Source organism: Cynara cardunculus (assembly GCF_001531365.2).
Source record: "Cynara cardunculus var. scolymus isolate 2C chromosome LG 9, CcrdV1, whole genome shotgun sequence".
Lineage (NCBI taxonomy): Eukaryota > Viridiplantae > Streptophyta > Magnoliopsida > Asterales > Asteraceae > Cynara > Cynara cardunculus.
The window spans coordinates 18,207,168-18,229,161 of record NC_037536.1 but is presented as its reverse complement, the minus strand read 5'-3'; the positions used below and the strand labels follow the sequence as shown (position 1 = coordinate 18,229,161).

The 21,994-nt window shown below is 34.3% G+C and overlaps 1 protein-coding gene across 8 annotated transcripts; it reads left to right on the top strand.

Annotated features, from left to right (window-relative positions):
• The first annotated feature begins 4,437 nt into the window (after positions 1–4,437).
• LOC112518005 (villin-1) lies at positions 4,438–20,524 on the top strand. Of its 8 annotated transcripts, XM_025125496.1 has the most exons (24): positions 4,438–4,563; positions 4,762–4,797; positions 5,326–5,422; positions 6,489–6,588; positions 6,671–6,739; positions 7,469–7,705; positions 7,802–7,979; positions 10,787–10,916; positions 11,166–11,331; positions 11,418–11,568; positions 11,897–11,982; positions 12,067–12,222; positions 12,708–12,776; positions 13,615–13,683; positions 13,791–13,928; positions 14,556–14,684; positions 14,932–15,079; positions 15,217–15,245; positions 16,386–16,526; positions 17,503–17,628; positions 17,878–17,940; positions 18,014–18,314; positions 19,339–19,517; positions 20,183–20,524. In XM_025125496.1, the coding sequence occupies exons 3-24, from the start codon at positions 5,370–5,372 to the stop codon at positions 20,294–20,296; spliced, it is 2,832 nt and encodes a 943-aa protein (XP_024981264.1). In that variant the 5' UTR covers positions 4,438–4,563; positions 4,762–4,797; positions 5,326–5,369; the 3' UTR covers positions 20,297–20,524. The 8 variants fall into 8 exon arrangements, with proteins under 8 accessions (XP_024981264.1, XP_024981262.1, XP_024981269.1 ...); XM_025125494.1 differs by having other exon boundaries at positions 4,438–4,797; XM_025125498.1 differs by lacking the exons at positions 4,438–4,563; positions 4,762–4,797 and adding an exon at positions 4,834–5,264 and having other exon boundaries at positions 5,360–5,422.
• Positions 20,525–21,994: the final 1,470 nt, after the last annotated feature.

Here is a 21,994-nt window from a genome sequence, read left to right as displayed (position 1 = left end):
ATATCCCTCTAAACTAATTGAGTTAACAACATTTTTTGGACAAAGTTAGTGACAGAGACACAATGCATTATAAATTTCAAACCACAATAATGTAATCCATAGATATTTCAAAATAGGGACTCATAGTATTAGAACACATAAACCACATAGACCAATCATGTAATTTAGTCTAATTTAATTTATTAAAATAGAATAAAATTAAAAATTACACAAGTCATACAAAACGAGAGAGGTACTTAGAAGTGTTTGTATAATAACTTAAAAGGTGGACTAAACGCACTCATACCTATTAATTTTCTTCTTATGTACATCAACATTAAGACTAACTTTACATTCTTAATTTATGTGTTAGTATCACACTGATCTACAAGAGTTTTAGAGGTAACACTTGTCTCTATCTTCAGCTACTTCTTCGACATCGTTGAAGGTCCATTTAGTTTGAGTTTTATCTTTGAGGAATTTTTGTTCTCTGATAAGTTTACAATATATGTTCAACGATCACTGAACAAACTCATAGATGATCGCTGAAACTGAACATAAAATAAAATAAGTATATTTCACCAAGTATGAAGGGTCATTTTGTATTTTGCAAAAAAAAAACCATGAAAATAGTCATTTTGCTTCAATAAATCTAAAAATAGTTGCTAGTTTGCATTTTTCTTAGAAAGTGGTCTCTAAGCCTAACACCGTTAGATGGAGTGTCGTTAGTTGAGGGCATTAATTTATTTTGTTTTTATTATTAAAAAAGGTTAGTGCACGAGTACGTGAAACTTGTGTACAAGTATAATTAACATAAAAAAACGACTTTTTCTCTATCTCACCCCCTTCCTCGTAACTTCTCTAGCCACCCTTCCCTTACCCCTATATATACTTCCGATAACAAACCAAATAATTTGTTTTAAGCCTCGATATGTTAAGATTTTGTATTTTTATAACGATAATTGGTAACTCATGCAAGTATATATGTATTAACGTTATTGCTTTAAATTAATAAAATGGTAAGAATCAAGTATTGAACAATTAAGTTTCTTAAGTTACAAGTATACAAATGTCAACACTATTTCTTATTATTTAACCCATATGCAAATTATTTATACTATATTATAAAGCATTTGACAAAAACTCATTAAAAACCATTTTTTATGCATAAAGTATTATATATTGATGCATATTACTTAAAATTCAAGATTACAAGTAAATTATGCATAAGTACAACTTATTAAAGCTTCATGTTTGAATTTGTGTAACTAACTGCGGATAAACATAATCAAATAGAGGATAAACATCTCATTTTAAAATAAAAAAGTATAGAATATAATTATGATAATTATCGAGTTCTAACAAAATAATTAATTATTATCTTTATAAGAAAATTATATTATTAAACCAAATATAAATTACTTCGTTATTGAACCTAAATTAAATTATAATAAAAAATTGAATTAAAAAATTACACAAAAAGTAGGAATTTTAAATAGTTAATTTGATACTAATTAAATAGTTTATATTTTATTCAAAAATAAAAACATCACCGTTTTTTCAAAATCATATAAGACCATATTATAATATCGACTGAGATAAAGAATAAAATATAATATTAAAATCAAAATATATTTCGTTATATTGCGTGAGTACCCTTCTAGTTATTCCAAATAGATAGGTCATATCCTAATTCAATACATGTTTTTTTTTTTGCTTAATTTCTTATTTATTCCACTGTTAAACAATATTTGGCTTTTTTACTTAAGTTTAAAGTAACTGTTAGAGACGACTAAATAAGATAAGTCATCATGTATTTGTTATTTATATTACATATATTATTTCATACACGTTTTAGAGGTGTTTGGTTGGTTTTTCATTACATTCTGTATTAATAAAGTTGTATGTGTGGATTGATCTGTCTGTATAAATTGGGAAAAACTCTGCTTATAAAAGTTTTTTCATAGATGGAATGATCATGTTTTTACTTGAGAATGACAAGTCTGGAAAAAACTTGGTTTTCTACATAAATCTTCATTCTAAAAGCTTATTGAATAAGTCATTTTTTATATGATTAAACTATTACCAAACATCCATGTATAACTGGCTGAATAAGTTGTGAAACCCTTTAAGCTTGTTATGTTATTGACAAACGACTCCTTGGTGATAGAAAAAAAGAGTTCATTACTCATTGTTTATTTTTCTATTTTTACCCAACCAAGGGTATACTTCATTAAACTGTAACGTATCTTTTTAGATACCTTAAAAACTTCATTTTCGTGTAAAATATTTCAAACAAAAAAGTTTATCTTTTTCGAACAATGCTTTTTTATCTATAAAGTTACCATATGTTCAAGTTTTTGTTCACAATGTTATAATATGTTTTTTTTAATTGTATCAAATATATAACACATTATTGTAATTGTATAACAGGCGTAATACATTTCCCGAAATAAAACTTCTAAATATATGTTTTTTAAAATAAAATACATTTCGGTTGATGTAATTTTACCCCGATTATGTGATGAAATATTTTTCCTCCGCAAATATCAAAATGTCATTCCATTATTTTAGTTTTGAGGACCATCTCAATTATCACTTGCTGTCAATCGCTTTTTCTGATCAGTGTTTTATTTGACGCTTATTATCATCCAAAAATCATCAGATTTAAGTGCGGAAACGTTTTTCCAGTAGAACGACTATCAACATGATGTCTTAAGAGGAGCACTTCCCAAGTTTGAAAGAGATGTTTTGTATAAATATCGTGGATTAAGGTATTTAATGTGTTGATATGGTGATAAAAGGAATAGAAAACAATAATTTTTATAATTTCTTAGCCACAAGAAGTCGATTATTATAAAAACAATCGTATTTAAAAATACTGATGTTGATGATGATAATTCGTCATATTATATCTTAAAAACACGATAATACATCAGATAACGCTTCCATGCAAAAGGAAAATGCAAATACAACAAATATATGTCTTGTTATTGGTTAGGCGAAAGTGAGGATAAAGCAAAAGAAGATGAAGTAACTTTGAGGCTAATTAAGCAACAACACTAATAATGAAGTAGTTGATGCAATGACATATTTAGTCCAAATCAGATCTACAAAATTGATTCATGATACGGGAGTGTGACGAAACAAATTATTTGGTCAAATTAGTGTAAGACAAAGTAGCTTTGTTGTTACCAGAAAATACATATCAACATGGGGAGATAGAAAAAAGAAGACGATGATGATTGACATTTCAACTCAACATTCATCGATATATCAAGAAAGAGGAGGGTCGTTTAAAATATGCAATTATTATATTTTTTTAATTAACTGAATGTCAATTTTACCCTTAGCAAGGAACATATAAGTTTTCTTTATTTTTATAATTAAGGGTATAATAAAATAACACACACTTATTTTAATATAAATAAAAATAAATATACAGACACTTATTTTGAATCAAATGAAGTACCTGCCAAAAATATTAAAAATAAATACACACCGTTGTCATATTATAACCTAATGTCAAAAAAAGAAGTAACTAAAGGTATATGCATCCCAATTAATGTTAAAATCAAATTAAATCAAATCATACATTGAAAATGTAAAAAATAGTTTTGGTGTTGATCAATGTAAGGGAAAAAAATAGTATATAGAAATGCATTTAACAATTTATAGGGTGTATTTAGCTTAGCCCATAAGAACATCTCCAACAAAATATCTAAAAACCGAGATTTTAGAGTTTTTTTTGTTTCAACATATTTTTCAAAACCTTTTTTTAAAATAAAGAACGTAAGAAAGAGATGGTGAAATACTTTAATTTGAATAACTCTTCAAAAATATTATTTATGAAAAAAAAATTACTTTTATATTTTTATTACCAATAAAAATCCTCAAAATCAAATATATATTGAAGGTAAGTAATGTTTTATAAAATATACTAAATACTTTAATAAAATTTGTTTCAAATGTAATTTATCATATTTGTACAACTAATGTAACCCAATAAAATGAAATATTTATGAAAATGATAAAAGTTCATTTATTATGATTTAAATACTTATGGAAAATTAATAAAGTTAGTTAATTATGATCAATACTTTATATTAGGAAGCAATCAAAATTTCTATGAAATTACATATTTATCAAATTAAATGAATAGTTGAGATTAAGTTGTATTAATTATATAAATATAAATGATTGTATAATAACCCATCTCTAATTTAATAATATAATTATTTATTAACATAAATTTTAATGGAAATTTTTTGGTTTTAGTTTTTAATTTTAGTGAATCCACTGGATATGGTAATTAAAGTGTATTGGTGTCAAAAGTCCGGATATGCCGTTGTGATTACCGCCGACAAGGCTGGAGTATTAAACAAGCAGCATCAGGTCTCAATCAGCACTCCCAAAATGTCGTCACCAACCACTGGAAGGCGGTTTGTGTTCAATTAAAGCTTTCTTAAACTTAATTTCAATGGCGTTCATGACGACGACAGTCACCATGTGCTGTCAATTAGGCGCCACGCCTTTTTCAAAAAGCTACATTCATCGTGGGACCAAAGTAGCTGGATCATAAACGTTTTATTTCTTCTTTTTTATCATTATCACTCCATTTCACTTCCCATTCTTTATCATTCTTCTACTATTCCTTTTAATCTTAATAAGAATTTGGATTTATTTGGGTGAGGGTCAAAGTAAAGTTGATTTGTTTATTTGGTGTCAACTGAAACCTACATTTCGGATCTTCATTTGGGGTTTTCCGACTTCGATTTTCAGCTCTCGAGATCCTTTTCAGGAGAAACCGTAAGCAAGGTTAGTTTTGTTTTTGTTCACATTTTATCCATCTTTCATCAGTTATTCTACTGTTTTAGATAATCATGGTATCATAGGTTGTGGTAACAAGCATTTCATGGTGTCTGATTAGGTCAAATGTTAGAATGGCAGGATGTTTGTACCGTTGTTCGGGATTTCTTGTACCTGTTAACCAGCTTTTCAAGTCTTTAATCATCTCTGTATTTCTTTCTCTGTCACACTTTTCACAAGTCGGGGTTGTTTTTTTACCAAAGGTCTGCCTACATCCGTACCATCCCGACCCCACCTCAGGTGGAATATACTGCTTCACCCTTTGGATAGAGGTTACATCGGCATACATCTTATCCTCCCAAACCCACCGGGATTTGCTACTTTACTTTTTGGGCCGGATGTCAGGTCTGCCTGCATCTTGTCCTCCCAAACCCCACCTCAAGTGGGTTCATCTTACACCCCTAGACCCTCCTTAGGTTGGATTTACTGGTTTCATTTGGTTTGGTTTTCCATTTATAAATATTGTATATGCTGCAGATGATGTTGAGAGTAACCAGTTAATGTTTTCCAGAGGATGAAATATGGGATCCAACAGAAATATTGATTCCGAACTTCAGGGTGCAGGATCAAAGCTGTATCCTCTTTATAATTTAGCTTGATACTACCTTTTGATACTTTTCAATAATTCTCTCTCCTTAGTAGTTTGAGTTCACTTTTGATCTCAAATTACAATCTAATGCTTTTCAATACACACGATTGAAATTTATGTTTTTAGCCTTTTTTAGCTCCAAACTCTTTTCACTTTGATGCACTTCTTGTAGAAAGTTATCAGTTTTCTTTTCATAACCAAAATTCGCATTAATTAAGCTTTGCGTTTGAAAGTTAAAAATTGGCTCCATTTTTGGAATGGAGGGAGCCTTTATGTTATCATAAGAACTTCTCTTTCCCATTTTAGGAGGCATTAACACTTAACTTTATATAGGTATGTGGTCTTCACAAATGAAAACAATTCCCATGGTGTTAACTAGATTCTAACCAACACCCCATCACGAGAGATTTGATAATTTGGTTTGATTTGCTAAAGGGTGACCATAGTGCAAAAAAGCTCCTATGCTTAGTGAGGGAAGCTTTTGTAACTTGTAACCCCCTAATCTTTAGTCATAATTTTTAGCAAAAATTCGGCATGACCCATTCGTAAAATCATGTTCTGCCATTTTGTAACCTATCCGTATTTGTATATGGCAATTTGCCAAAATATTATGCAACGGCCACAAATAATATTATGGCAAATTGTCATATACAAACACCGTCTGGTTACAAAAATGGCCGAACATGAATTTACGAATGGGTCCTACCGAATTTTTGCTAGAAATCATAACCTAAAGATTAGGGTGCTACAAGTTGCTCATTTCTCTTGCATTTTGCGAAGAGTTGTTTCCAAGATTCAAGCTAATGATCTTCTAGTCACAAAGGATTTTGAGCCTGCTAAGTGCTCCAAGGCTCACACCTTACAATTGATTTCCAGAAGAAAGATAATTGTCCAAGTGATCCTCATATTATTTATAATTTCCTTTCTATCAGTCATTTATGTTCCTCCTTATCATATCATCCTCATCATCATGATGTACATGTGACAGAAGATACATGTTTCTTATTTGTATATTTAAGTATTGGCATATCCTTAACTTCATAATATTTAGCGGCTTAGAAATCTGGTGCGTAGAAAGTCTTCGTTTGGTTTCAGTGCCACAAACTTCACACGGGAAATTCTTCTCAGGGAGCGCATATGTAGTTCTGCATGTAAGTAGCTGGTCTACGATGCATATGTTATTCAATCTCTATCAATAAACTTGACAAGGGTCCTTTTTTATTATTGAGGCAGACAACATTGCTTAAAAGTGGTGCACTTCAACATGACATACATTATTGGCTGGGAAACGAGGCCAATGAGGTTTTCCTTTGACTTTTATTCTTATAATTGGCTTCCAATTTGTTTACAACCGCACTTAAAGGAAGGAAAATCTACAAATTTTACATGAATTGTTATGACTTGATATCATTTTCTAACAACAAGCCTTCTATCCACAAAAAAGGTCATTGGCCCGGCGGTATCCGGGTTATTGGTAGATCCTTGCCTCCTTGGAGGTCAAGGGTTCAAACCTCACCAAAGGTGACGAGGTTGCATGAGTATTTGTTGTTTTTAATATTAGACATTGGTTCAGGGGAAAACCACAAAAAATGGAAAATTGAGAAACACCCCAATAACCATTCATTTGCATGGTATGCACATATGCAAAAAAGTAATTGAAAACTTTTCCGGTTTTCCATGCACGTGTGCATACCGGACAAATGAACGGTTATTAGAGTCCTCATCAGTTTTCATTTCTTTGTGGTTTTCCCCTGAAACCAACCCCTTTAATATTATATGCTTAAAAAATAAGCTTTCTATCCCAAAGTAGTTGGGATAGGCAAGTGGGATCTGTATAACTCACGGAACAAGGTTAAGTAGATACTAACACTATATTCTTGAAAGGAAATAAAACTAACATGGTAACTTTCTTGTTCTGTGCCCTTCATATAAAGATTGAATATCCTTCAAAATTAATCATGTTTAATAGATGTTGGTTCGAGTGACCATTTTACTTAAAAGGTATTTAAGGGTTATGTACTAATTTCACAGGTCGACTCAGCTTTGGCATCAGATAAAGCACTCGAACTAGATGTAGTCTTGGGGTCTCAATCTGTGCAATATAAAGAAGTTCAAGGTCAAGAAACCGGGAAATTTTTGTCATACTTCAGACCTTGCATCATCCCAGTTGAGGGCATATATTGTTCAGGGCAAGTACAGTTAAAAGCTCCGGGTTATGAAACTAGATTGTTAACATGCAAGGGAGATCGCGTGGTGCATGTGAAGGAAGTAAGCTTTCTTACTTCTTTTGGATAATAAACGTCACAACTGTAATCTTGAATTTTGAATCACAAATACCGTCTTTATTGTTTGCATGATGATTAGGTGCCATTTTCCCGATCGTCCTTGAACCACCGAGATGTATTCATCCTCGACACCGCATCAAAAATATTCCACTTCAGTGGGTGCAACTCCAGCATACAGGAAAGAGCTAAAGCTTTGGAGGTCGTTCAATATATCAAAGAATATAAGCACAAGGGTAACTGTGAAGTGGCAGCCATAGGTTTGTCATCTTTTTCTCCTTCATTTCTCTTAAGGAGCGTATGACGTTTTTTTCCCTTCTTTTAGTTCTTATTTGAAGACCCCTGAAGCCTAACTCGGAGGTAAGTCAACTGCCCATGGTAGTTCATTGGGCAACCCAAATATTTTGTGATTCGAACTTGAAACCTCTTAATTCGTGCAAATTATACAAATCAATCTCAACCATCCGTCTAGTATAATGAATATCTGGTTCCATAAATATCTCGATTGTTTCCTAATCTAGAGCGTTGATCATGATGATCGAACTCTTATCTATTATGGTCAAAATTAAGTTTGCAGAATAATAGGTCTTTGACCGAGTATTTAGGAGTTAGTTTTCGTTTTTTTTGAATATTTCCTTTTGATCGTTTGTTGTAGCCCTTGCTTTTATGCTTTTTTGTTATTTCTTTGTAGGCATTATATAGCCATGCTTATTGATTGAATAAAGCAACGAACACTTTGTTTTAATACCTCTTTGAGTTCTCTGATATAACAAGTGGTATCAGAGCCACTACAAGAGAGTTGTGTGTGCCTACGCAAGTGAGCGTTCAGTGAGTGAAACACGAGTGTATGCGAGATGACAGAAGACTTAAGCAGCTTTCAAACCTCCTGTGTGCCTAAGTTTGATGGTGACTATGATCATTGGAAGCTGTTGATGGAGAATCTGTTACGATCCAAAGAATATTGGACCGTAATTGAAGAGGGTTACAGGGAACCACGAGAAGGGGAACGGTTAACTACTGCTCAACGTAAGTCTTTGGATGATGCGAAACTCAAAGACCTGAAAGCAAGAAATTACTTGTTTCAGGCCATTGATAAGTCCATCCTGAAGACGATTGCTCAGAAAGCTACAACAAAACAGTTATGGGATTCGATGAAAGTCAAGTACCAAGGTAATGCACGGGTGAAACGGGCTCAACTACAACGCCTTCGAAGGGAGTTCGAGACCTTTGGAAATGAAGACATGGGAAGCGGTGACTGATTACTTTGGATGGGTAATGATTGTATCCAATGATATGCGGAACTGTGGTGAAGAAATGGATGACGTTAAGATCGTAGAGAAGATCTTCAGAACTCTCACAAATAACTTTAATTTTGTTGTCTATTCTATTAAAGAATCAAAGGACATCGACCAGCTAACGGTTGATGAACTGCAGAGTTCTTTACTGGTACATGAACACAAGTTGAAAAGATGAGGCGGTGAAGAACAAGTCCTCAAAGTGGAGTCTGAAGTAGTCCTGCCGGTGCCAAGTTTGAGTACTTGTTTCGCTGGCAGACATTTCATTCTGAAATCATTTTAATAATGTCCCGCCGCATACTAACCCAATACACTTCCGTCGCCATTCGTTGGTACGTCTTTTGTGTACCTTCATGCCCCCCTGTCGCCCACAATGCTTCTCCTGGAACAACCATGGTATCCATCCCGAAGTACGAGAAATAACCAATCATCCCTTGTATCGCACCTGCCCATCCTCCAAAGTATATCCTTCGAGCCCGTCCTCCCCGTTCGTAATGCGTAAGCGGAGGTGAACTATTTCCGGATCAGAACGGTTAGCATCCAGTAAATCTTCATCAGTACTAACCCGAGACATGGTCAAGCTACTCACCTCGATTCCCGTTCCCCGACGCGACAGTGCATCGGCAGCCCCGTTCTCGCTACTCGGTCGATATGTAATCTCCGCATGTCGCTTCTCCGTTTCAGTGCACAACGATTCCACGGTGGCCTCCAAGTTTTCAAACCGCTCCGTTGTCTCAGCTCGGAACTGATCGACGGCAGCCTTCTGTTGGGTCAACTTAGCTTCAAGATCCTGAATCTTGGTCATGGTAGCGTGGATAAAATCACAGGCGCAAGATCGATGCTCTGATACCAAGTTGATACGAATCAATTGGCAAAATCAAGATTAGCGGCCAAAAAGTACCAGTAATCAGATGCTTATTAAAATAAACCCTGAAATTCGAGACCCAGGTAATCTCCAATGTCAGTAATAAGAATCAAAATACTAGAATGAATGCCAAACAATGGGGTGGCCGGTCCCCTAAATAAGCCGTACCCTAATCCTCCAAAATAGGAAAACATACTTATCCCAAGAAACTAATTAATAACTTCCCTAATCAACTAATTAAGAATAAGGAAATTGCGAACATCCCCCTCTACTTGTTTCCTGCCTCTCTTTTGCGACGCTGATATATCCGACCCCAGTGTGGGTCGGGCTGAGACGTATCAACATCGATACAAGATACCATTATCTGCGTGATCTTACAAGTCAAGAAGTGGTGAAGTTAGTCTTTTGTGGAACTAAAGAACAAGTTGCAGATATCATGACTAAACCAGTAAAGTTGGAGACTTTTGTCAAACCAAGAGGGTTACTGGGAGTTCAAGCATGTGAAGAGCAAACCAAATGCTTATTTAGCATTTTAGTTTAAGGGGAAGAATTATTATGAAATTGAGTTTGCAGAATAAAAGGTCTTTGACCGAGTATTTAGGAATTAGTTTTCGTTCTTTTTTGAATATTTCCTTTTGATCGTTTGTTGTAGTCCCTGCTTTTTATGCTTTTCTGTTATTTCTTTGTAGGCTTTGTATAGCCATGCTTATTGATTGAATAAAGCAATGAACACTTTGTGTTAATACCTCTTTGAGTTCTCTGATATAACATTATCATCTTCCATAAATATCCATATTATAATAAATCAATTTTTATCACTTGATCAAGCTTGGGTTGGCTTTTTAAAATAAATTTTCTGGGTAAAGGAGTAAATGTTACTTTTTGTTGCCATTTTTTATTATTGTAGAGGATGGAAAATTTGTTGGTGATGCTGAAGTGGGAGAATTCTGGAACTTTTTTGGTGGGTATGCTCCCATTCCCAAGGACCCACCCTCTGCTCAAGAACAGCTTCAAAGTTCAGCTGTTAAACTATTTTGGTGAGTTACTCTCAAGCGGTGCACAGTTTTTTTACTTGTGTCTAAAAAAAGGAGTAAATCTTTTTAAAGAACTCTTCTTTTTTGATGAAAATAAAGATTTTCTTTTTTCATTTCAAGATGTTGCCAATTCAACAATATACAATATCTTCACCTCCCCGTTGAGTCATTGACCATTGATTGGCTGCAGTGGAAGAGTCTTTAACTGTCTGAGCTCATGTTTATTGTGCTTCATTTTCTCTTCTCCAACAGGATATCGCTCCAAGGAAAGTTTACTCAAAATGGAAGTGGCAGGTTGAAAAGGTCGATGCTTGAATCAATCAAGTGCTACATGTTAGATGGTGACTTTCAGATTTTCGTCTGGATGGGAAGAACTACCTCTATAACAGAACGGAAAACATCAATCTCAGCAGCAGAGGTAGTGTGTGTGTGTGCTTTTCTGTACGTGCTTGGATGCTCACACATAGATACGTCTATAATCTTGATCTGTTCATGCATTTACAGGATTTCCTTAGAGCACAGGGAAGACCCATAAATACCCATTTAGCCTTCCTAACAGAAGGATCAGAAACGTCCATATTTAAGTCATATTTTGATGATTGGCCTCAAACTGTTGAGCCCAAGCTTTATGAAGAGGGTCGAGGGAAAGTAGCAGGTTATTTTTCTCTTTTCAACAATTTTCTGAAATTAAATAGTCACAAAAAATAGATTCACAAGGTTGTTAATATTGCAATTATTTATGATCAAGATATCTTTGATACTTTGTAATATTTTACCTTGCTCTGTGTGTGTTCTCTCTTTGTTACCTTCTCCTAATTAAACCAAATTAACCATATGTTTGCTCACACTCTTGCACAAGCCACCCCCCGTGTGCCGGGGGGGTCTTCACGGAAACAGCCGCTTTATTTACGGGGTCAGTTTGGTTTATTTCTTCAATACTTCAGCAACTTATACATATTTTTTGTGATCTTTTCCAACTTTAGCCATGTTCAAGCAAACGGGTTATGATGTGGAGGAGCTTCCCGATGAAGATGACAAGCCACATATTGATTGCAATGGTACACTAAAGGTTACTCTCGACCCATGCTTCAGTAAGTTCTTGTATATCTTGCACCATTGACTCTTATATGTGGATACACTTGTTACACTGTAGGTTTGGAGAGTGAATGTTGGTAAATTGTCCCCCATTCCTGTTGTGGAACAGAGAAAGCTTTATAGTGGGGATTGCTATACCGTGCAATATACATATTCTGCCAATGGAAGAGAAGAACGTCTTTTTTATATTTGGTTAGGAAGTAAGAGTTCTACGGTAAGCAGTTCTTATAATCGTCATTAATAGGAAACTTTAATATCACATTTTACTCCCCATTTTCTTAATTTGAGTGCAAAAGAACTCTTGGAGAACATCACAAATGAAGTTCTCACCATATTAAGCTACAAAGTTAAAATTTTCATCATAGATGAAGGAAGTTGAGAAAATTATAGACATCAATTTACTATACTTTTAGGGCCCGTTTGATTTCGGGATTTGGAATTAAATTCCATTCCAATCATGTGTTTTGTTTGAAGGAAAGTATGGATTTTTGAAATTCCACAACCGAGGGATTTAGAAATCCCTTGGAGATGGAGGTCATTTCAAATCCAAATCCCATGGATTTCAAAGAATCCAAATCCTTCCACGAAATACGAATCCCTCAAAGACATTCGTCAAACCAAATGGGCCCTAAAGACATCATGTTACTAATGTTTTAAGTTTGTGTTTAAATATGCCCTCTATTTACTCTCACTATGTAGGAAGATAGGGGTGATGCAATTTCTCTTACAAGTGTTCTTGTTGACTCAACTAAAGGAGATCCAGTTTTGGTTAGTTATCTTCTTGATTCTCTATTAATCGAATATTATATCTTATCAAATTTTCCTCTCACGTCAAAATTACCTCGATATGCTAATCAGATGCACAGCCGAAACCCGATCCCCTTGATAATGGGAAGAGGCGCTTAACCAGTTTGTGGTCTAGTTAATAAAGAAACCAACTACAAAATCACTTAAAATTGACTTATTTTTGCTATTTGTACTTGGGCCACTAACGAAAATTGCTACATTGATGAGAGTCGAGGTTAGGTTTGCCTACATACTACTCTCCCTAGACACGACATCCGAGTGGGATAAATTGGGCTTGTTTGGTTTGGTTTTATTTGGTATTGATCACTTATTAAATTTGAATTGCTAGTTTTAACAACTGACACCACCGGGGTAGATTCAGTTGCAAACTTAAGTTCCGTTATGAACCGTGGGACAAAGGAATGCATGCCACATGTCTCAGACATTCACGGGATATTCATCATGAATGGTGTATCATTCATCATGAATGCTGTAAAAAGTTCACGTTCTTTATTCATGATGAATGGGGTTCATTATTTATGATGAATGTGAACAAATGGGGACACGTGTCGCTCTTTCCTCTGTCCCCCAGTTCACAACAAAAAAACAGGTTTGCAACTGAACATTCCTGTAACACCACCCATTATCAAATACTAAACTCTATTGAAATACATCTGCTTCACATAGAATTGTTATCTTTGGTTCCAACTATTATCACTAATATATCAGGCTTACATTCTTAAGGATAAGGAAAGAAACTCTTGTTAACATAACTTAAGTAAATGTTTGTTGACATATTAAATCCATGTCTTGATTTCAGGCTCGAATTGTTGAGAACAAGGAACCACCTCAATTCTTCTCAATATTTCAGACACTAATTATGTTTAAGGTGTGCATCTTTTTTCCTACCGTGGCTGTTAACTGCTGTTTCTCAAGGTGCTCTTCCGTTATTGCAGATAGTAAATGTTTCTAAGCTGATATTTTCTTATTCTTCAGGGTGGTATGGGTTCACGATACAAATCATTTGTTGCTGAAAAAGGCCTTTATGATGAAACTTACGATGATAAAAAGACTGCCCTTTTCCGAATTCAAGGAACAAATCGTGACAATATGCAGGCTGTCCAAGTTGATCAAGTAAGTCTATTTATTGTCCCCTCCAACCCCAAAAGAATATTTGTTATTGAACATCTAAAAAGATTATGTTTAGAAAGATTTTAAAATAAATAAATAAAATGAAGCCAATAATGTGTGAAATCTATTGAAGAATATGTTTTTAACAACACTAGTTTGGTGGTTAGTTAATTCGATGATAACATGATTACTGACTACATTTATTAAGTAAACGTAGAATCATAACTGAATGAAGACGGTACTTGTGGTTAGTTAATTACACTAGATATGGGTTTTGTCACAATACCATCGAGTATTAATGTTTAACGTGCGCGTTCTAATTACCTGAAAAAGACTCAAAACCTCAAATCAGTTGTCAAAGTGAAAATATGTTCCTTTGAGTTTGACCTGAGATGACAGACTCTATGTATTTGTTTACTATGATCAGGAGATTATATCATAACGGTGCCCATGCTTCAAGTTGCCATGAAAATTATGTGTTTTTCTGCTTAAATAATCTTTCTTCAATTCGGATATTCCTTTGAAAATTATCCAATAACATTTTATCTGCTCTACCAACATGTAAATCATCATATACTATTTACAAGTTCGACATCTGAATTCTAAGGTTTATGGTTAACATCATTGCAGGTTTCTCGATCTTTAAACTCCTCATGCTGCTACATTTTGAAGGCTCAGGGATCTATCTTCACTTGGCTTGGAAATCTCTCCACTACCGGAGATCATGATCTTCTGTATGGAATGTTAGATTTGATAAATGTTGGTGCACATCTTGGCTTCTAGCTTTTTTTTTCAATAAATCACTCTCCCCTTTCCAACCAAGATTTGCACGTTGACTTTTATAGTTCGGACCGATTTTCAAAGTCCATTCTCAAAGTTTAACTTGTAGAGTCATACGTTTGACCACAAATGTCAAAGTCAACCTCTATGGGGATTGGAGGGGGTTCATCTGTCAAGATTCTTTTTACCCAATATTAAGCCATATTTCTTTTTATGGTATTTGTAGCCAACATGGCAACCTATATTAGTTAGGGAAGGTAACGAACCAGATGTTTTCTGGGATGCACTCGGTGGAAAGACTGAATATCCGAAGGAGAAAGAGATAAAAGGGTTCATTGAAGACCCACATTTGTTTGTTTGTACAGTCGCGGAAGGTAAGGAAATTCGTATTTATCGTATTGGTTTTTTTTGTTATATCATAATGCAATTGTGCCTCAGTTCAGAAGTATCCAAGCTGTAAATTGGTGTAAAATTTTGTCTAATGGTGGTTCCTGGCTCTTTTTGATACCAGACGTGGATTCTCAATCAAGTAATCTAAAGGTACGATTTTTTTATCTACATTTCTGTACACTAAATGGATTCGTTCTTAGATACATTTCTATTTGAACTATTTGGGCGGAAAATGTCAAGTCAATACAAATATAACGAGTAAGGGGCTGTTGACCAACGCTAACCGGGTAAGAGTCACCACCCTCACTTTACCGGGTAAGATTCTCGGCCATCAAATGGCATAGTAAGATTGTTGGTAGCGTCTATTACCCGACAAGTGCTAACCGGGTAAGAGTCACCACCCTCACGCGGTAAGATTTTTGGTCCTTGCCATACCTTTTAACGGGTAAGATTCTCGGTCTTTGCCATGCTCACCTGGTAAGGTAACTAACCCGCTAAGCGCTTACCTGGTTAGCGTTTGGTAAACAACTCCTAATACTCCCTGTGTCCCAAATCAAATGTCCATTTTTTTCTTTTTTTTTTGATTAACCTGGATATCCAACCCGCTATGGGAGCCGACTAATCCCATGGCGACCATCAGCTTTGCAGATAGCCTGGAGTCACCGCATTTGAACCTTCGTGGCCACAAAGGGATTTTTATTCCTCTTTGGATTTGAACCTGGGACCTCCTAGTGCTTTTGACCTTTGAAGCCAAGCTCAAACCAATCAGGCACCACCCTTGTCCACTTTTGACATATAAGAGGCAAACGGATTAGGCACTGCTCATTTTAGCCATTTTAAGATTTTCATTTTATGGGTTCTAGTTATATGATATCAGAAGAAATGAAGATGTGATTTTGGGTCTCATTTACTAATTTAAAGGGTTGGAAGTTTAGGCCGGGGACGCATTTTTGCCTTACCCGCTCTATGTGGGTATCGCTTACCTTACATTTTGTATGTGTCCATTGTACTTGTTAGTTACTTGTTTCTTACTTATTTCTCTCGTGCTCTATTCACCATGTCCTAATCTTTATTCATGCTACATGTTTGCTCACACTCTTGCACAAGCCGGGGTTTTTCATGGAAAACAACTGCTCTAGTCTGAGGTAGAGGTCAAGTTTGCCTACATCTCACCCTTCCCAGACCCTACTTCCAAGTGGGATTTACAGGGCCGTTAGGTTTGGTACTTCGGTTTATTTACTACTTAAAGATTCCGTCCAACGATCTCTTGAATTGTCATGGGCTTTTCAGGTGAAAGAGATATTCAACTTCACCCAGGATGATTTAACGACTGAAGATGTGTTAGTACTCGACTGCTGCTCTGAAATTTTTGTGTGGATAGGCCACAATTCAGTTGTTAAATTGAAGCAACAAGCGCTTTCTATTGGCTTGGTATGATTTCTTTAACGTTTCATATATTTTTGAATATCGGAGTCTTGAATATGTCAACACTCCCTCCATTCCTAAAAATTGCAGCATTTTACTAGACACTTCGTTAAATGGAACAATTTGATTATTAGTTATACATCTAAACACTACAACAAAGTGGGGTTTAGAGGACGCTAAAAATGTGCAAGCGTCTTAATAAACTACTTTATAGGACCAAACATTTGTAAAATTGTTGCAATAAGTTGATGGGACGATTTTGGGCGTCTTAACAAGGTTTTTATGGGACCATTAAAATAATTTGTCTTATTAGCTTTTTTACAGGACACTTTAGAGAAGTGTTCTATGAATACATTTTCTAATGGACATTTTTTTTGTAGGATACATTTTCAAATAAAATCATATTAAAATTTAATAGGATGCTTTATTTCGAATTGTCCTAAAAACTTTTTAAGACGCCCAGAACTGTCTTATAAACTTATTGCAACTCTTTTACATAGCACACACAATTGTTTGGTCCTATAAACTCAAGTCCTATAAAGTTGTTTATTAGGACACTTAGACATTTTTGGCATCCTATATACTTGATTTTTAAATGGGGCAAACACCCTTGAATGCATTGAAATTCGAAAATTTTCCGAAAAAGAAAATATATGAATTTTCATACTCTCCTCAAAATAAGTGTCCACATTTATATTTTAGTTCGTCCCAAAAATAAGCGTCCACTTTCATAAGTACATACATGCTTTCCAATTCCACCCTTAAATTATAAATAAGGGTAAAATTGTCATTTAGTTCATTAAAAAGTGTAATAATTACACCTTTCTAAAACCGTGTGCCTTTTTCATTGTCGACATTTATTTTGGGACAGAAGGAGTAGTAGTTATCTTCTTTGTCGATGTGATTGATGTAACACAATGAGGAAACCTCTTGTTTTTAGATCATTTTCTTTGTTAAACTCGAAAGTTTCCCCATATGACAGGCGTTTCTCAAGAAAGACGTTTTGGGAGAAGGCTTATCCATGGACACTCCTACATACGTTGTTACAGAAGGGCACGAACCACCCTTTTTCACTCGTTTTTTTGAATGGGACACTTCAAAGGCAAATGTAAGTAAATTTTTTGCCATGGGCCTCAATTCAAGATTTCTTTTTAAATTCATAATTTCCATGGGATCAAGAAAATTTAAGCGCTTCATGCACATAAATCTTTTCAAAGCTTGATACGTTTTTGGACTTTGATCATAAGTTCATTGATTAGTTGAATCACCAAACTTTAGCATCTGGGAAACGATGATGTATTGCTAGATGCTGCTCTTCGTTTATGATTATAAACATGATCTGTTATGTTTTGGTTAGATGCTTGGCAACTCATTTGAGCGAAAGCTTGCTATTTTGAAAGGGCAAACACAGAAACTCGAAGTAAGCAACTCTTCAACATTACTAAACACTTTCAAACTTCATTATTCTACTCGTGCTAAAAGTACCTTTTTAGGCACCTTTAAGAACTTCACCAAATGTTTACTCCAAAGAGACAACTCCGAATGGCTTTAGGAGACCATCTCCGACTCCTAATGGCTCGAGAAGACCATCTCCGACTCCTAATGGCTCGAGAAGACCATCTCCATCTCCTAACGGCTTGACCCGAAGACAATCTCTTGATTCTTACACACTGAGAAGCACGTCTCCAACTTTTTCAAGATCAGATTTTAGTGCCACAAACAATCGTCGATTTTCCAGTTCTTCAATTCCCAGAATGATTCCATCATCATCTTCCCCTGATGTTCGTGGTGCAGGTATGTTTCCAAATTTGATAACGGACAGTTATATGATTCGGTCCTCCTTTTGTTCCCAAAAGAAAAGAAGTACCGTTTGAACTTTTGAAGTGTAACTTGTAAGTGAACTAAACTCCATAATCAATATCAATTTTTTTTTATATATTTAAATGGGAAAAATGCAACAAAAATATAACAAAGTTTGGTTTAATTCCTATTTAGTGTAACAAAGATTTTCTTTATCAATCAATGTAACAAAGTTTCAAAATTCTTATTTAAATTAACATTAGTTGACGTGAATCTCAAGTTTCTAGTCCACTTTGCCCTTAACTCTTACGTAAACATTTTACAAATCTTCCATAAAAGGGGTAGCCGGTCATCAAATGTCACAAAATCAGCAGGTTACCGGTCAAAATGGGTACAAAATAGGAAATTTCTTGAAACTTTGTTACGTTGATTGAGAAAAAAAAATCGTTACACTAAACAGGAATCAAACCGAAGTTGTTGCATTTTTCCCCTATTTAAATTAAGTTTGACAATTGAATTATGATCCGCTTTTGCTACAAATAAACTATCGTTCTTGTGAAAATGCAAAAAAACTATACGTCACACGAACGAACCATTTTAGACAAAACTTGCCGAGTATGATGTTTTTTTTGCTTTTACATTTCCATAGTCCGTCAAAAATCGCCTACAGATTTTTTCTTTCTTCTTTTGCATTTTCATGGTCATACACACATATGCATGTATTTATGTGGTATATACTGGGTTTATTTGGTCTAGCTTTATACACAGATACACGTGTTATGCCATGTGTATGCCTAGTCAGCAAATTTGTCTAATCTTGGACGTTCAATCAAATCAATGATTGGATTAAGATCAAGAAACCATGGTTACCAAGATACAATCTTTGCTAAATCTCTAACAAAATCAAAGTGGATTTGGAATTGGGAAAGTAAGAGATTTGACTCAGAAGTCAAACTGTGTCTTAGATGGAGTGATTCTTTTGGTTGCAATATAACTCAAGACCTTTTCTTCTTCACAGCTAACACACTGGTTTCCGCAAGCCCTTCATTGGAAGCGAAAAATTTTCCTTCCAAAGATTCAGGTCCTAAGCAAGATGGCGAAAACCAGATTAACGTCAACTTGGTCAACTATCCATACGAAAGGGTAAAAGTCAACTCAAACGATCCAGTTCCCGACATAGACATCACAAAAAGAGAGGTACTTAATCTCCATTTTCATTTAAATCGAAGTTGTATTATTTTAATATTGAGGATCAGTTCAACCGACAAATAAAAAAAAAGGTTTGACCTGGGGTTACTCCGTGTAGTTCATCAGTTTGAGTCTTCTTAGGGGCACTAGGGATTTTCTAGGTTGTTATCTCCAAGCCTGTGGGATAAGTTGATGTGCGTATAAGCAGACCCACAAACCCACGGCTACCAAGACAGAAAGCTTTGTTCTTTCGTTTGAACACCAGATTTCTTGAACTCTCAGGGGGTGTTTGGTTTTACGGAATGTTTTTGAGGGATTTGGATTTCGTGGAAGGATTTGGAATCTTTGGCGTGTAGGATTTTGAATGGAATTGAATTACCTTCTTTATAGATAATTTATGAAAACAAATTATAAATAATTATAAAAACAATAATTTTACCTTTTATTTATTGATTATTGCAACTGATGTTTTAAACATATTTTAAAACATTATTACATTCGGATCGTATGAAATCTTGTGAAATACCAACTACCCCGTGGGATTTCTAAATCCAATGTTGTGGGATTTCAATTTTAGACATTTCTTTCAACCTAACACGAGATTGGAATGAAATCTAATTTCAAATCTTGCAAACTAAACGGGACTTCGATGTCTTTTGGATGTTGTTGTGTAGGCCTATTTATCTGAAGAGGAGTTCGAGGAGAAGTTTGACATGTCAAAAAGGTCTTTTTACCAGCTTCCGAGGTGGAAACAGAACAAAGTTAAGATGTCTCTTTTTCTCTTCTAGAGATTCATCTTAGTCTATGTATGATTTTATCCGTAGTTAAGCATGATTGGACGATAGTAGTAGTAGTAGTAGTATTAAAATGGATGACTATGTTAAAAGTCATTTATTGTTTGTATGTTTGATACTTACAACTGTACTTGAAAAGCCAAAAGCGAACAAAACGATCCGAGTCGAGCTGAGTTGTACAAACAATTGTAGTATTATACAATATTGATGTGTTTTTATGCCCATATGTTGGTTATACGAAGATTCAGAAGTTAATTATAGAGACTGATTCAAGATGGTCAACCTTTAAGAAAAGGCGAAGCTCGAGAGAAGAAGTTTAAAACAATTTTTTTTGCTAAAAAGGAAATACAATATTTATAATAAAAGAATCAACTACTAGTAGACATAGTGGGTGCGTTAGGGCTACTATCTCATCCTAAGTCTAAGAATAAGGAACCACGATGAAATTACCTAAGCAAGAAAATTTACTAAAAAACATTACATTCTTCTGTATAAAGCGGTAGATGAGATTCAGGTTCATGTAATTAACATTAACCTTACCTTCTCGAATTTGGCGAGAAAAGAAAGTAAAGGAAAATACTCTTACTCTTTTTGTTTGTATTCTCGAGAGCTTTTTTCTTCTCTTTCTTTTTATATTTGGAGGAAACTTATCATTATTTTTCTTCATAAGAAAAGTTGCAACATTCACCAAGTTTTTCTTTTCTTTTCAAGGGTTGTTTGACTGTTGTTGAATGATTTGATGCAAAACGATTAAGTGGTCAAAATGATTAAGAGGCATCATCATATAGTGCAACATGAAGTATAATTGTTCAGTAATTGTTTACAATAAAATTAGAGCGCCGAATGGTTAAGGGAGATCCATGATACAAAATCAATTTATAGAGTTTTAGAACCATTAAGAGGCATATTTTTTTTGCCAAACAAGATACATCTTTTAATGATTCAAAAATTGTCTCTTAATAAAACTATTAAGACACAAACAAACCACCATTTACATTCGTAAACTTACTTGCAACGTAAATGGTAAACATAGTAGGTTATTAAAAGAAAGACGTTATGGTTTTTACTTTTTATTGCCAAATTCGTCCTTTATCCTATAAGAACTAAAAATATGTTATCTAACTTAATTTAGAGTAATTTCAACGATTTTTTTTATTAACCTGGATATCCAACCTGCTATGCGAGCCAACTAATCTCAGGACGACCATCTACTTTGCAAGTAGCCCAGAATCACCGCATTTGAACCTCCGTAGCCACAAGAAGATTTTTGTTTCTCCTTAGATTTGAACATGAGATTTTTAAATTGAAGAAAATGAAAATTTTGTTTTTTATATTGTTCCAATAAATTATCTATTTTGTTATTTTTAAAATAGAGAAAACTTCAAATATAGAGAATTTTTTAAAACTCTCTAATAGGGAGAGAGATGTTATTTTCATATTTCCCGCCAATTAAGTTGATTTATTAGTTTTATATATATATATATATATATAGAGGTTGGTTATTATACAACCTTTGACATTTGTGCAACCAATACAACTCAATCTCAACCGTCCATTTCATTTGATGAATATGTGATTTCATAAAAGTTTTGATTRTTTCCTAATATAAAGTATTAATCATAATTAATGAACTCTATTCATATTCCATAAATATTCAAATCATAATAAATGAACTCCAATCATTTCTATAAA